This window comes from Betta splendens, chromosome 11 (assembly GCF_900634795.4).
Source record: "Betta splendens chromosome 11, fBetSpl5.4, whole genome shotgun sequence".
Lineage (NCBI taxonomy): Eukaryota > Metazoa > Chordata > Actinopteri > Anabantiformes > Osphronemidae > Betta > Betta splendens.
This window is the reverse complement of record NC_040891.2, coordinates 7,652,550-7,664,719: the sequence shown is the minus strand read 5'-3', so window position 1 is coordinate 7,664,719 and position 12,170 is coordinate 7,652,550. Positions and strand designations below refer to the sequence as shown.

The 12,170-nt window shown below is 51.8% G+C and overlaps 1 protein-coding gene across 2 annotated transcripts in view; it reads right to left on the bottom strand.

Moving 5' to 3' along the window:
• LOC114865723 (inactive phospholipase C-like protein 2) overlaps positions 1-12,170 on the bottom strand; it is a 17,977-nt gene extending 5,807 nt beyond the window's left edge. Inside the window, exons 1-9 of one of the 2 annotated variants that reach the window (XM_029167084.3) lie at positions 11,546-12,170; positions 5,844-5,945; positions 5,581-5,730; positions 5,288-5,448; positions 4,178-4,646; positions 2,913-4,100; positions 2,572-2,821; positions 2,191-2,477; positions 1,174-1,377 (exon numbers count right to left, since the gene is read on the bottom strand). In XM_029167084.3, the coding sequence (XP_029022917.1) occupies positions 1,174-1,377; positions 2,191-2,477; positions 2,572-2,821; positions 2,913-4,100; positions 4,178-4,646; positions 5,288-5,448; positions 5,581-5,730; positions 5,844-5,945; positions 11,546-11,800 (3,066 nt within the window). In that variant the 5' untranslated portion in view covers positions 11,801-12,170. Of the gene's footprint in view, positions 1-1,173; positions 1,378-2,190; positions 2,478-2,571; positions 2,822-2,912; positions 4,101-4,177; positions 4,647-5,287; positions 5,469-5,580; positions 5,731-5,843; positions 5,946-11,545 lie in introns of those variants that run through there. The other variant, XM_029167085.2, reaches the window with a different exon arrangement.

The window sequence follows — 12,170 nt, the reverse complement described above, 5'->3', positions numbered from 1 at the left end:
ACACACACACACACACACACACTTTCCTTCATTTCCTGTCCCCGCTGCTGTGCGTCTCCCTTCAGGCACCGGGACGGAGGTGTGGAATCAATTTAGGTGAACGACCAAATCTATGCTAATGGCATTCAGCGCCAGGGTGAGCTTTTTCCGCTCTGATCCGCTTGGTCGGGAAGGGAAGTGGCTAAAGATACTCACACGCGTAGCGTGCACAAACACACAGGCAGCGTCTTATTTACACAAGTACACAGTCAGTCCTGGCGGCGCAGCAGTGACAAATAGCTGTAGTTAAAAAACCTTAATCATGGATTAATAAGGCTGGAAACACATGCATGTGTCTCCACCACAGCCTGTAGCTGCAAACCTCTCACATGGAACACGTACAGTATAGTACTGAATCTCTTAACTGGCCTTTCATACTGACTGCATGTCGTCTCGTATAGGAGTGTGGGAATATCTGATGTGAAACAACATGTGAGCTTTGAGCAAGTAATGAATCAAGCATTGCAATGCAACAATACAGTGAAACCTGTCAACGAGCGCTGGGCCAAAGCTTTATGGACCAGAGGGACGAGATGAGTCAACGCTACGAGATAAAAGGATGGAAAGAAGGGATGTCTGAAAAACAGGCATAATAAAGGAAACAGAAATAGACTGATGTGTCATGATTGGAGCTAAACAAACAAACCGGGACCTCAAACCTACGGATCCCACTTCTTTGACCGGCTGTCGTGTCGACTATGACACCAGTGACCTCTCTACCCACTCCGTTCTCAGTCTGCGTGTGTGCGTCCGTGGGGGAGTTATCTCAATGGCTGCACTTATTTTTATGCACCATTACATAAATTAAGTCTGTTAATTAGATCTCCTCGGTCGGTGAAAGTCCCCAGTTAATCGGTGAGGGAGCGCAGAGGATGGAGGCGAGAGCAAATTAAGAAGTTGTCTGATGCAAAGCAAAGAAAGCTTGTTTTGTGTTAGAACAGTCAGTCAGAAGGAAGCGTCAGACCCTGGGGGGGGGGGGTTCTCATTGTTAGGTCAAGTCGACAGGAGATGGGAGGAGGCCAGCTATTGCTTTTGTTTGCTCCTTCCTTCCTTTTGATGATTGTGAGAGTTGTGTGTTGTGTGCACTCGGTAACATACAAGCGCGTTAGCATGTCGGCTCCCTTCCTCTCTCACCAGTTCATACGTGGAGACGACCCTGCGGAGGACGTCGGGCAGCGGCCCCTGCGGCTCCAGGGTGGGGTAGTCGTCCCGCAGGTCAAACAGCAGCAAAGGCATCCCCTCTGGACCCGACACCGCGGAGCTCAGGGCCAGCACGCACTGCATGAGGTTGGCCACGGCCGAGACCCCACAAAGCTCCCTGAACACCTCCACCGAGTTCTGTGCAAAAGCAAAGAAGACAATGAATGAGCCGATTCCTGCTCAAAACTTTCCTTTCGTCTCTCTCTCTCTTTTCTTTTTCTCCAATTTCTGGAGCCTGATGGAACATCAGTGCAGAGGATGCGTTCAAATCAGGATGAATGTGAAATCTATTTTCAGCTCGGTCTCTTTTATTTCAATCTCTCTCTCACACGCGACCACAGAGGTAATCAAAGGATGCGCCGGCAAAAAGCTTTTCATTTTCCTTCTGCTGCTGATTTTCCCACCCGCGGTTGATGGCGAAATGCGAGAGGTGGATGCTGATGCCGCCTGAACATGTTTTATTACCTGTTTGATTGGGGGACACGAGCGCCAATGCAATGGTTAGATCAGCCTTTAACAACTGAAGAATGTTGGCATATATGTCACTACTGTATATCCATCAATAGCATCAATAGGATGTGGCTCGTTAATGCATCTATAAATTGTTCAGTTTGTATGAAATGTCATAAAATAGTTAAAACTACTCATAATATTTCACAGAATCCAAAGTAAAATCTTCATAAAGCTTGTTCTGTTCAGTCAACAGCCCGAAAGCCAAAAATATCCCATTCACAGAAACATAAAAGCTGCAGATTTTCTGATCTGACAAGGTGAACTGGCGAATGTTTGGCATTTCTGCTCCATTAATTATTTAAATGATTTACTTTCAGTGGAGCTGAAAGAACTAGTTGTGTTTGAACAGTATTAATGTTTGAAGCAGAGCGATGATTATTAGCAACTGTGATGATTACAGCGACCGTGTTTTGACCAAAGCGACATTCTCATCCTCACCTGCATGTTTTCCCTCAGGTCAGTAGCTTCTCTCAGCAGAGGGGCGGCCATCTTGAAAACCTCGTCCACAGCCCGGATGCCCAGGTCCCGCAGGGCCGTGTAGTCGCGGCCCTTCCGGGCCTTGCGCACGGACAGGCCCCTCTTGTGAGGCTTCCCCCCTCCCCTGCGATTGGTGAGGGCCACGTGGACGAACAGCTTGGCGTGTGGAAGCTCCTCCCCCGTCAGGCACTGCAGCGGCACGTGTCGGTAGCCCGACTGGAGGCACTCGACGGGGATCGTGTACTGGCCTGTGGGGTCACAGTGTGTATTTAGCCACTCGGCGGCTAATGAAGATGCTAAAAATGCTAAATGAGGACCCCAGGGCTTCTGAATGACGCTGACCTATGAACTCGTCACCAATGAAGTCGTCGTCCAGCACCACAAAGCGAACCATGGCGAGCTCTGGCAGGTTGATCTGGAACTCGAAGCTCTCATCAAAGATGGGATTGTCCCCGTTCTGGGTCACCGTCCTGGTGCGGCGTTCTGTGCAGTCCGCTGGAATGCCATGGATCTCCACATACACATAAGGGTCCACCACATCCCCTTTGGCCCCAGAACCCCTTGGTTTTGGCAGGTTCTGGCCACTAATTACCTGGAAGAAGGTTAAAAAATGGACATAGGGACTTTGAGTCAACAAACAAGCTGGGAAACATACTGTATAACCAGACATTATTCGTCCACACCTTGACATGAAGCAGCTGCGGGGACACCCCAGGCACCGTGTCCCTGGTATCGGCGCTGAAATAGGACACTTCCTGCCGCATGATGTCTGGCCGCAGGACGTAACCACAGCCCCCGTTCTGCCGGAACCAGGCTGTGTTCAGGTCCATCATCAGCCCCGCCGTTTGAAAATTCATCGACACGATCTGGCAACCGCACTTCCACAGGTCCTGAGGGTTCATGTTGCTGGAGTCGATGCGCATCGGCTTGGGGTACACCCGCGACAGGAAACGCTTGTTGTGGTTGACAAAGTCGCGGGGGCTGTCGCCGGCAAGACGCAGGGCCAGGGTCTCGTGAAAGGAACACAGCTCCCAAGGCCTTTGGCTTTTAGATGACGTTTTAAAGTCTGTAAAGCGGACCGAGCGGCAGAGCGTCACCAGGCCCGACAGCTCCTTCAGGAGCTGGAACTGTTTGGGAGCCAGATGAGAAGGATTCGACGGACTGACGTTGCCTTTTTGCAGGATGTCCTTCTCGCTCCCGGCGTTGTTGGCCGCTTTCATCTTCTGGCACATCTCTGCTCCTTCGTCCTCCTCGCTGACCTCCCCGTCTTCTCCGTTGGAGAACTTCTTACCCTTAATTAAGATTCGATGCCGCAGGGCATGAGGCGACGGCAGGTACAAGTCTCCTTCGTCTGGGGGATCTGTGTACAACATGTCCCCTAGTATTTTCGTGAGATGTTGCCACATTACTCTCTGTTGCAAAAGCGAGCTGTGGTTTTCAATACAAATAATTAATGGATAGTCCGACGCCACAAATGCAAACTTTCCAATAGCTTCTAACACACAGCGTAGGGACAGCGGTGGGGAGAGTGTGCGTCCAGTACACACCACCGGCTCCTCATCAGGGCCATCCCACACGTCTACCTCTACGCATCGACAGCCCATCTTGAGAGCGCGGATGTAGCCGGAGATGTCGGAGGGCCCTTTGAACTGGTCCTCTATGAGGTAGGTGTTGTGGGAGGAGTTGATGTAGTAGTGGGACAAAGGCTGGGACATGTCCTGGCACACGGCGTCGTGCTCGCTGTCAAAGAGGTGGCACTCGGGCGAAGTGAGGTAGCTGGTGAAGCCGTCCAGGGACAGGTAGCCCCGCTGTCGGCCCTCCTCCGTGGGCTCGTGGGACCGGATGAGCTTCAGGCTGGTCTCCTCGCTCACCTGGAAGACAGGAAGTAAGAGTAGGCAGGTTGGACAGAAATGTGGCATGAGTTGCTTTCTGTGTGTGTGTCACCTACTTGGGCCATGCCCTGCTCCGCCTCCAGGAACCTCATCAGGTCCTGGGTGTCCAGGAACTCCTTGTTGCTGGAGAACTGCACCAACAGAAAGTAGATTTCCGGACGTGTGCAGAAGTCGTGGAAGACCTTGTTGAATTCCTGCTTGGTGACTCGTTCGCTCCTTCCTGTTGGCTTTTTGGGTTCGCTCAGGTCTTGAACTCCGGACCCATTGTCCAGCGTTGATCCACACATCCTCTCCCTGAGTCTCTGAAGCTCCTTAAACCTCTGCTCCACCTTGCCGCTGCTCACGCCGGGGTTCACGCTCTGTATGAGCTTAACGGCCGACTGCAAGCGGATCCCTCCGTCGACGCCCTCCTGCCCGTTGGGATCAGCCGCGGAGGAGAACAGCTGCTCCAGCCAGCCAAGGCGGAGGCTGTCCTGACTGCTGGCCAGCATGTCGAGGGCATGCTTCTTGTACTGCATCAGATACCTGGAGGTGGATGGGAGACGGACGGGCATGTCTGACACAGCGGGACTATTTCATATTATGTTGAGTGAAGACTTCAACAGTCTTCACTGAACATAATATAACCTATGTAACACTTAAGAGTGTTCTTCAGATCCATTTTTTCATCCCAGGGCAGCTGGGAAAGGCTCATGTGACCCTCCAGTGATCCAGACTCTGCTTTTTTAAGCATGGCTGAGAGCATTTTAATTACTTCTGCTTGACTGGTAAGTTTTGTAGCATTCTCATTCTTTTTAATCTCATATTGACAACTACAGAATCTGAAACACTGGGTGGAAAGCTGCAGAGCGTAGCACGGAGGGCGGAGGGCGGCAAAGACTATTGATTTTCGGTACAAGGTGTTATCTTAAGCTGCAAATGTGTTTGTGTCGAAGTGTCAGTCAAATCTCACACCATTTTTTTATATTACAAAATTCAAATGATCCTTCTAGTCAACTCATCAACATATCAACATATCTAATTTCTATAAAAGAGGAGCAAAGGACCTGAACTCAGATATATAATATATGACACATGGTTATATAAGAAAGAGATTAAATGAGCAGCTTGTGTTGTTGTGTATAAATGTGAAGCTTCTGTAATATAACTTCTCTGTTACGCCGTACCTTAGACCAGTCACCCAGATGTTGGCCACTTCTGCAGAGTTGGCCACCAGGTCCAGGCTTTCATACAGCTCTCCATAAATGATGGAGAACGCACAGTCTTCTGATATCTGCTCATAAACGCCGCTGGTGCGGAAGGTTTCTGTGTTACGGCCGGTCCGTACCTACAATTTAAAATACCAACCTCAGATAAAACAGAAAAACAAGACACGTGACTGTCGTTTCAATTCCTCTCATTGCTCCAAACTAAGAGAATCGGGCGTCATTCAGCAACTCGGTCGGTTCATGTCACTAACCTCTCGTATGGAGGCGAGGAAGATCCGGGCTTTGTCCGACTCTTTCTTCGACGGCTCCCAGAACAGAGCCTGGAGGCCGGCGTCCAGCAGGTAGTAGCGCTGGTAGACGCGCGAGTTGGGACGGATCTTCTTCAGTTCACAGCCCTCCACCTGAAAGCAGGTATGAACGATCAGTCAACCGCTGATTTCACTTGTGAACAGACTCTGTACAGTATGTGTGTCTCAGGCTTGTGCTTTGGGTGAAGGCCAACCAATGGACCCACCATGGAGTGGATGCAGTCGGCGGCGCTGCTGATCTTCTTCTCTGACAGGCTGCTGCTGAAGGACACCGTCTTCTTCCTGTCCCGACCTGCACGCGACCCGTCCTGATGAGGATGGAGGACAGGGGGTATGTGAGGATGGCACCGATAATGGCATGGTTGGGGGGAGGGGGGCGGAGAAGTGAGTTACACAAGAGAGACAGAGAAGAATATTCTCTGCTTGTGCATGACAAGCATTTTTCCCCGGCCAGAATGGATCTCAGAGGATTAAAGGCACATCAGCTTATATAACCATACATAAAGACAGATTATTTGGAGCCTCCTCCTCCCGATCTGTTATTGTTTTGTACTACAATGCTAAAAGCCTTTGCTTGCCCTTGCCCTTCACCATTACACCATTAATCATACCTGACTAGACGGAGCCGGCAGACGGCCGCATTCTAATTCTGCCCATCTACAATGACCGTGACAGACCCAATCAGTTTATCTGAGCTCAGCATCGCAGCTCGTCCATCTGATTTATTGACCAATCAGACGCCGGCCCCCACAGAGAACCTCATGCTATCAGATAAGAGCATATATGTTGGAGAAGTTATTGAATTCTGCTTATTCCAGAGTCCTGTTCAATCGAATCACAGGCATCAGCGAAACTAATCTGAGGAAGAATGCGATGGGTAACATAATTGCAGTTGATTCAATCTCAAGGGCAGTGATTGGATGCGTAGACACACACACACACACGTAGCTATGACACTTATGACACTTTATTTTAAGGATCAATCACGCAAGGAAAGGAAATCAGCAAGTCGTGATTTGTTTTGTAATATTCTAATGTAAATATGAGTCAAGTCCAATATTACAGTCTTTTTTTAAAGATTTAGATTTTTTTCCAAGAAATAAATGAATTAAAGCACAATTTCCAGTGGACGATCAAATCCAGCTGCCTGTTGTGGCCAATGAACACACAAAGGCAGAAAATGTGTCATTTCAAAAGTCCAGTTGATCCCAGTGTCTGATCTCCATTTCATACTTATAGTGAAGATCTGGGACGGCGCCTAATGAAGCTCTACTCATTAGCATGACTCTCATTTGATTCAAATAAGACTTCATATAACCCTCAAGAGCACTCGGATCTTTTATGAAAGAAGAAAAGAGGGGGGACCCTTCATATGAAAGAAATCCGAGGGGATACGAAAGCCGGGAAGAGATGAGGGGATGAAACAACCTGAGCTGTGTTTCATCTGAAGAATATGAATGAACACGTGAAAGAACGGAAGCATAATTTACAGGGGATGAAAGGTTATTCTCACCGGGAGGAGGGGATCCTGTAACATCACCGGCACAAATCCTTATAGAGTCGCTTCATTAAATGGAGAAGCGTTTCCAGGGGCAACAGGGTTTTTGGAGGGGGGCAATGGGGGAGTGAAGAGAGTAGAAGCCCTAAAAATACCCCCATAATAGAGGGTGAGAGGGGGAGTAGGCGGAGTGTGGACACGCGGGGGAGAGAGTGAACGTTTCCAGGAAGTGAGAAAAGTGAAAGTGCGGGCGAAAATCGAAGTTCGCGCTAACTGCGTGTTCTTACCTCCGGAGCGTGACAGGAACTACCTTTAAATTTAGCCCCGCTGGGACGCCGCGTGCGCACGTGGCGACCTCGCCACGGGCCCCACGCGGTGCCGCCACATGGTCACGCTTCCTCCTTGGCGCCGCGCGCCAGACGTCGATCTGACGCCGGTCCGGTCGGCATCGGTTCCCGCCGATACACTGAGAAATAACTCTCTTTCCTCTTTAGCATCTGCAGTTAATATTACGAGTTATTACACTTCTTCTCCCCGAACCAGCACTTCACCTTGTTTACGTTTCACTCAGACATCATTAGGTCCTTTTGTGCACGAGATGGTGCCTTTTCAACATTTGGGCCATTTTTACATTTTGATGGTTTTGTTTGGGAGATTAACGCTGAGATTAACGATAATGCTGCGCGTGGGCTGCCTCCTAATTCACTGTAAATCCTCTGCCCCGTCTCCTGCTGGCGTCCTGTCATTTCCTAAAAAGTGATACTTTGTGATACATTTTTATCTGCCTTAAACCACACGATCTAATAGACTGTGCATGTCCTGCGAGCTGCGTGCAAAGCACCAGGGTTCGTCTCGTGTGATCTGGCGGGATTCAATTATCTAATGTGCGACGTGTGACCTGCTGGACTTGAAAACAACGAGTGATCGTTACAGGGCTGAAACTAAGCAGGGAGTGCAGTTAAAAGACCAGGCAGCGCATGTGAAAGTACAGATTTCTATGCAAGGAACAGGAGATCAGAGAAGCTAAACTCACAGTTCCCACACAGACGACCCAACGAGGCCTCCAGGCCCCGATAACCTACAAATTACATTACACCTAATCTGTCAGAATGCACCGAACGCCTCCGACACGAAGGCCCCGCGCTCTTTCCTCACTGAGAGCAAAACCACCAGTGTTCTTCAAAACAGGAAGCAGCCTGTCAGCCCATCGCAGTGAGCTTCCTGTGGCTCACGGCTGAAAGCCGCGTGAGGCGGAGACGCAGAGGAGAGACAGTAGAGAGAGTCGTACAGTAAGACAGTGTTTGAGGATGTTCACAGTAGCTGGAAACTCTGTCTGTCCCAACACCCAAACTATTTTTGGATATGACACATTAGTGACATGAACATTAAGTGGGAGGAAAACTACGAGTTTGGTTGAAACACTATTATAACATGACAAGTGACATGAAATAACACACAATGACAGCGTAGTTCCTTTCATTTTGGATGAGTGAGGAAGAGGAAGGTCGGCGTATGTCTGGCAGGAACGACTATTTAGTGGCCAGAGGTAGAAGTCCAAACTCCAGACAAACATTAATATCCAGAAAGATGAGATATGGGAAGAATGGAGGCGGTTCCTGATGCGGGCGGTGACGGAGCCTGCAGGCGCGAGCGAGGCCTGCGACGTCATCAGTCAGCGGGATGAAGACGCAGGTCATTAGCGGTCGACCCCTCTGATGCGCTAATGAAAGACGGATAAATGCTTGGGAGGACGGCGGTTGTTGCGTGGCACAAATGATCAACAGGAGGACGCCCGTGGCGTTGCGTTTGGCAAAGCCGTGACGGATGACGCCGGGCGTGCTTTATTCCGGAGCGCGACGCCGGCGGGGGAGGGAGGGGTCAGGATTCAGAGGCGACGACTCAGTGGGAACGTGAGGTGATGTATGGAACGAGCAGAACAGGCCTTCAAGAGAGAGAGAGCAAGGTAGGATTCAAGATTTAATGCTGACAGCGACGTATGTGTGTGTGTGTGTGTGTGTGTGTGTGTGTGTGTGTGTGTGTGTGTGTGTGTGTGTGTGTGTGTGTGTGTGTGTGTGTTCGCACGAGGCGTCAGCCCCTTTATTGCAATAGTGATGAACAGGCCCACAGATGAACTGAGACGCGAGTGATGGAGCAGCGGCAGGGATATGGATGTGGTTAGGGAGGGTGTGACAGAGTTACACAGAGGTCACATTTATCACATCTGTTAGAATAAACACGGGGGAACAGGACATGTCTCACACGTTCCTAACTCCATCGCTTGATCAGTCCATCTAAGTCAGATAATCTGGGTTTTCGACCTTAATGAGGACCCGATCTCATGGCCTGTGTTTTCTGGGCAGCGCCTGCAGTGGGAGATAATGATGTTAAGAGAGAATGCAAGGCAACCGCTGTCACTGCTGTGAGCCCCCCCCCCACACACACACACACGCACGCACACACGCACGCACACACGCACGCACACACGCACGCACGCGCGCGCACACACACACACACACACACACACACACACACGTACACACACGTACACACGCACACACACACGCAAGCACACACGCACGCATGCAGGCACACACACGCACACACACACAAACACACGCACACACACACGCAAAACGAAACACGTAGAAGGGTGATTTGAAAAGGTCGTCCTGTCAGAGAACTAACCACGAGCGCAGCTGACGAGCGTCACAGACATCATTTTCCGAACAGCGCCGCCGCTAAAACCAAGAACAGGCAGTTGGAGAGTGGCGTCGGGCACCGACCGCGAGTACGAAGCGAGCCGAGCGGGGTTCCCACACCCCCGCCCCCGCCCCCTCCCCCGATGCCTCCGGTCAGGCTCACTCGCAGCGCTCTGAGCGAGGCGCTCACCTTTCCTGCGGGTGAGTGGGTTCGGCCCCGTCCGGGTTCTGTTCCGACGCTGTTTAACGGAGGCTAAAGATGTTGATTCGCTCCACGCGCGCATCCTCCAGCGAATCCTCCTCCCTCTGCAGAAGATCTGAATTTCTTACACGTGATGCGTTCAGAACTGACATGCATGAGTCACACACACACTGTACAGATGTGCTCATACACACACATGCATTTCCCCTGTTAATAGCATCATGCTGGTTGAGTAAACAGTGAGGCCAGCATCCGTATCCAACACTTCGCTGATTCCAGGAAGACACTCTGTTCCTTTAGATGTTCAAGTACATGTCACCGTGTCCTTCAGGATCCTTGAGCTGTGCTTTAAAAACCAGCCCCACATAATGATGCCGGCCGCGTGTGCCTCACGTTGGCTCCGTTCACCAGGGAGCTGGAAAGCACATACTCGCTCCGCTCAGCTGCGTTTCCCTCAAAGGCGGATCGGTGCGAGCGCGGGGGAACGCCGGGAAAAACGCCACCTGATTGTGCATCTTCTTCACGCACACGGGCGCGAGGCGGAATAAGACGGGAGGGCGGCGCCAGGTCCATTCTGATGCAACGCGAGCCTCCTGTTAGAACCAGCCTGGAAGAGTTCAGCCTCAGGGGCAGAGGAGTGAGTGTGTGCAAGGTGTGTGTGTGTGTGTGTGTGTGTGTGTGTGTGTGTGTGTGTGTGTGTGTGTGTGTGTGTGTGTGTGTGGTCTAGTGAGAGAGGGAGAATCGTTGTGTCACCGCCAACCGCTCATGACTTTATAGCAATATTGCAACACGAAGTGCTGGAGGAAATTGGCCAACTGGCCGCGTTCCTGCCCCGCCGAGCGGAGGCCGAGCGCTCGGCGCCGAGGCTTCGATCGAGCGCTCGTGTCCTCGAGACCTCCCACTTGCCCCGAGGGGCTGGAGAACGGAGCCGACAGTGATTGGGAGCGAGATGCTGCACGGACGTAGGGCCGGCGTTTGAGCGAATGCACCCTGATCCAAACCTGCAGCGGGCGGCTGCGCCGGTCGGGTCCGCGTGTTCCGGCCCTGGAGGGTTAATAGGTGACATCGCCTGCTGTCTGGCTTGCCCGTATCGACCACATCCAGTGAGTGAGGAGCCCGGACGATCGGTTCTTAGGTTTTGAGGTCTCCTACGCTCAGTGGTCAAGAATCACACTCAACAGCGTCAATTAATAATGAGGCCTGGACATGAAGATGGAGAAGAGGCAGATGAAAGCGGCCACACGTGTGTACGGATGACTCACTGGTGTTTTTATACTCGCTGTTCTGTGCAGTTTGTTTAACTTTCTATGGCGTCAGCATCACATTCCTGCAGGGGCTTGTTGCGTTGCCGTTCAAAGTGTTTTCAGTAATCACATCCTACTTTATGCCACATCTTGCCTTTTAACCGAAGGGGGTTTCAGAAGCCTGAGCTGCACCAGTGCTTTTGGCTCCTGGTATAATTACGCAAGATGAGCCGTCGTTCTCTTGGAGGACCGTCGTTCGGCCTACCTTGATCAGACTGCTGCGTCGAGGGATCGGCTTCGTCGCCGATTCCGAGCCTGCGCTCTCCCACGTCGGCGACTCGCAGCTGGACGGGTCGTGCAGCCTCGTCGCGGCGGCGTCGGGCGCGCTGCAGCCGCCGTTTGACACGGGTTCCTCCCGGTGCGTCTCCAGGCTCGCTCCGGCCGCCGCCGCCGCCGCCGCAGCCTTTCGGCCAGCAACCGGTGGAGCGGCGGCGCTCTTCCTCTCCCCGAAATCAGCCATGGTGTCACTTTTATTCGTCGGCTCCACCGAAAGCTGCGGGGCTCCCAACGCAAAGCAACGGCGCCGCGCGCGGATACGGACGTGCCATCGTGTACAGCGAGCGATCGGAGACTGTGCGCCACGAGCGGAGGAAACTTCTCTCTCTCTCTCTCTCTCTCGATCGCAGCGTCTCTCTCCCCTTCACGCACGCACACGCCGAGGGGCGATGACAGAAGGGCAGACAGCTGAGCGACAGTAGTGACCGACACACCCCCAAAGCTCCGCGGCCAATACTAATCGCGTGTCCGCGGCAGCCGTGCGCGCGTATGCGCGCGCGTGCGTTCAGACGGAGGCAGGCTGCTCCGTGGCGGCTGTGGAAATGTCAGTCCCC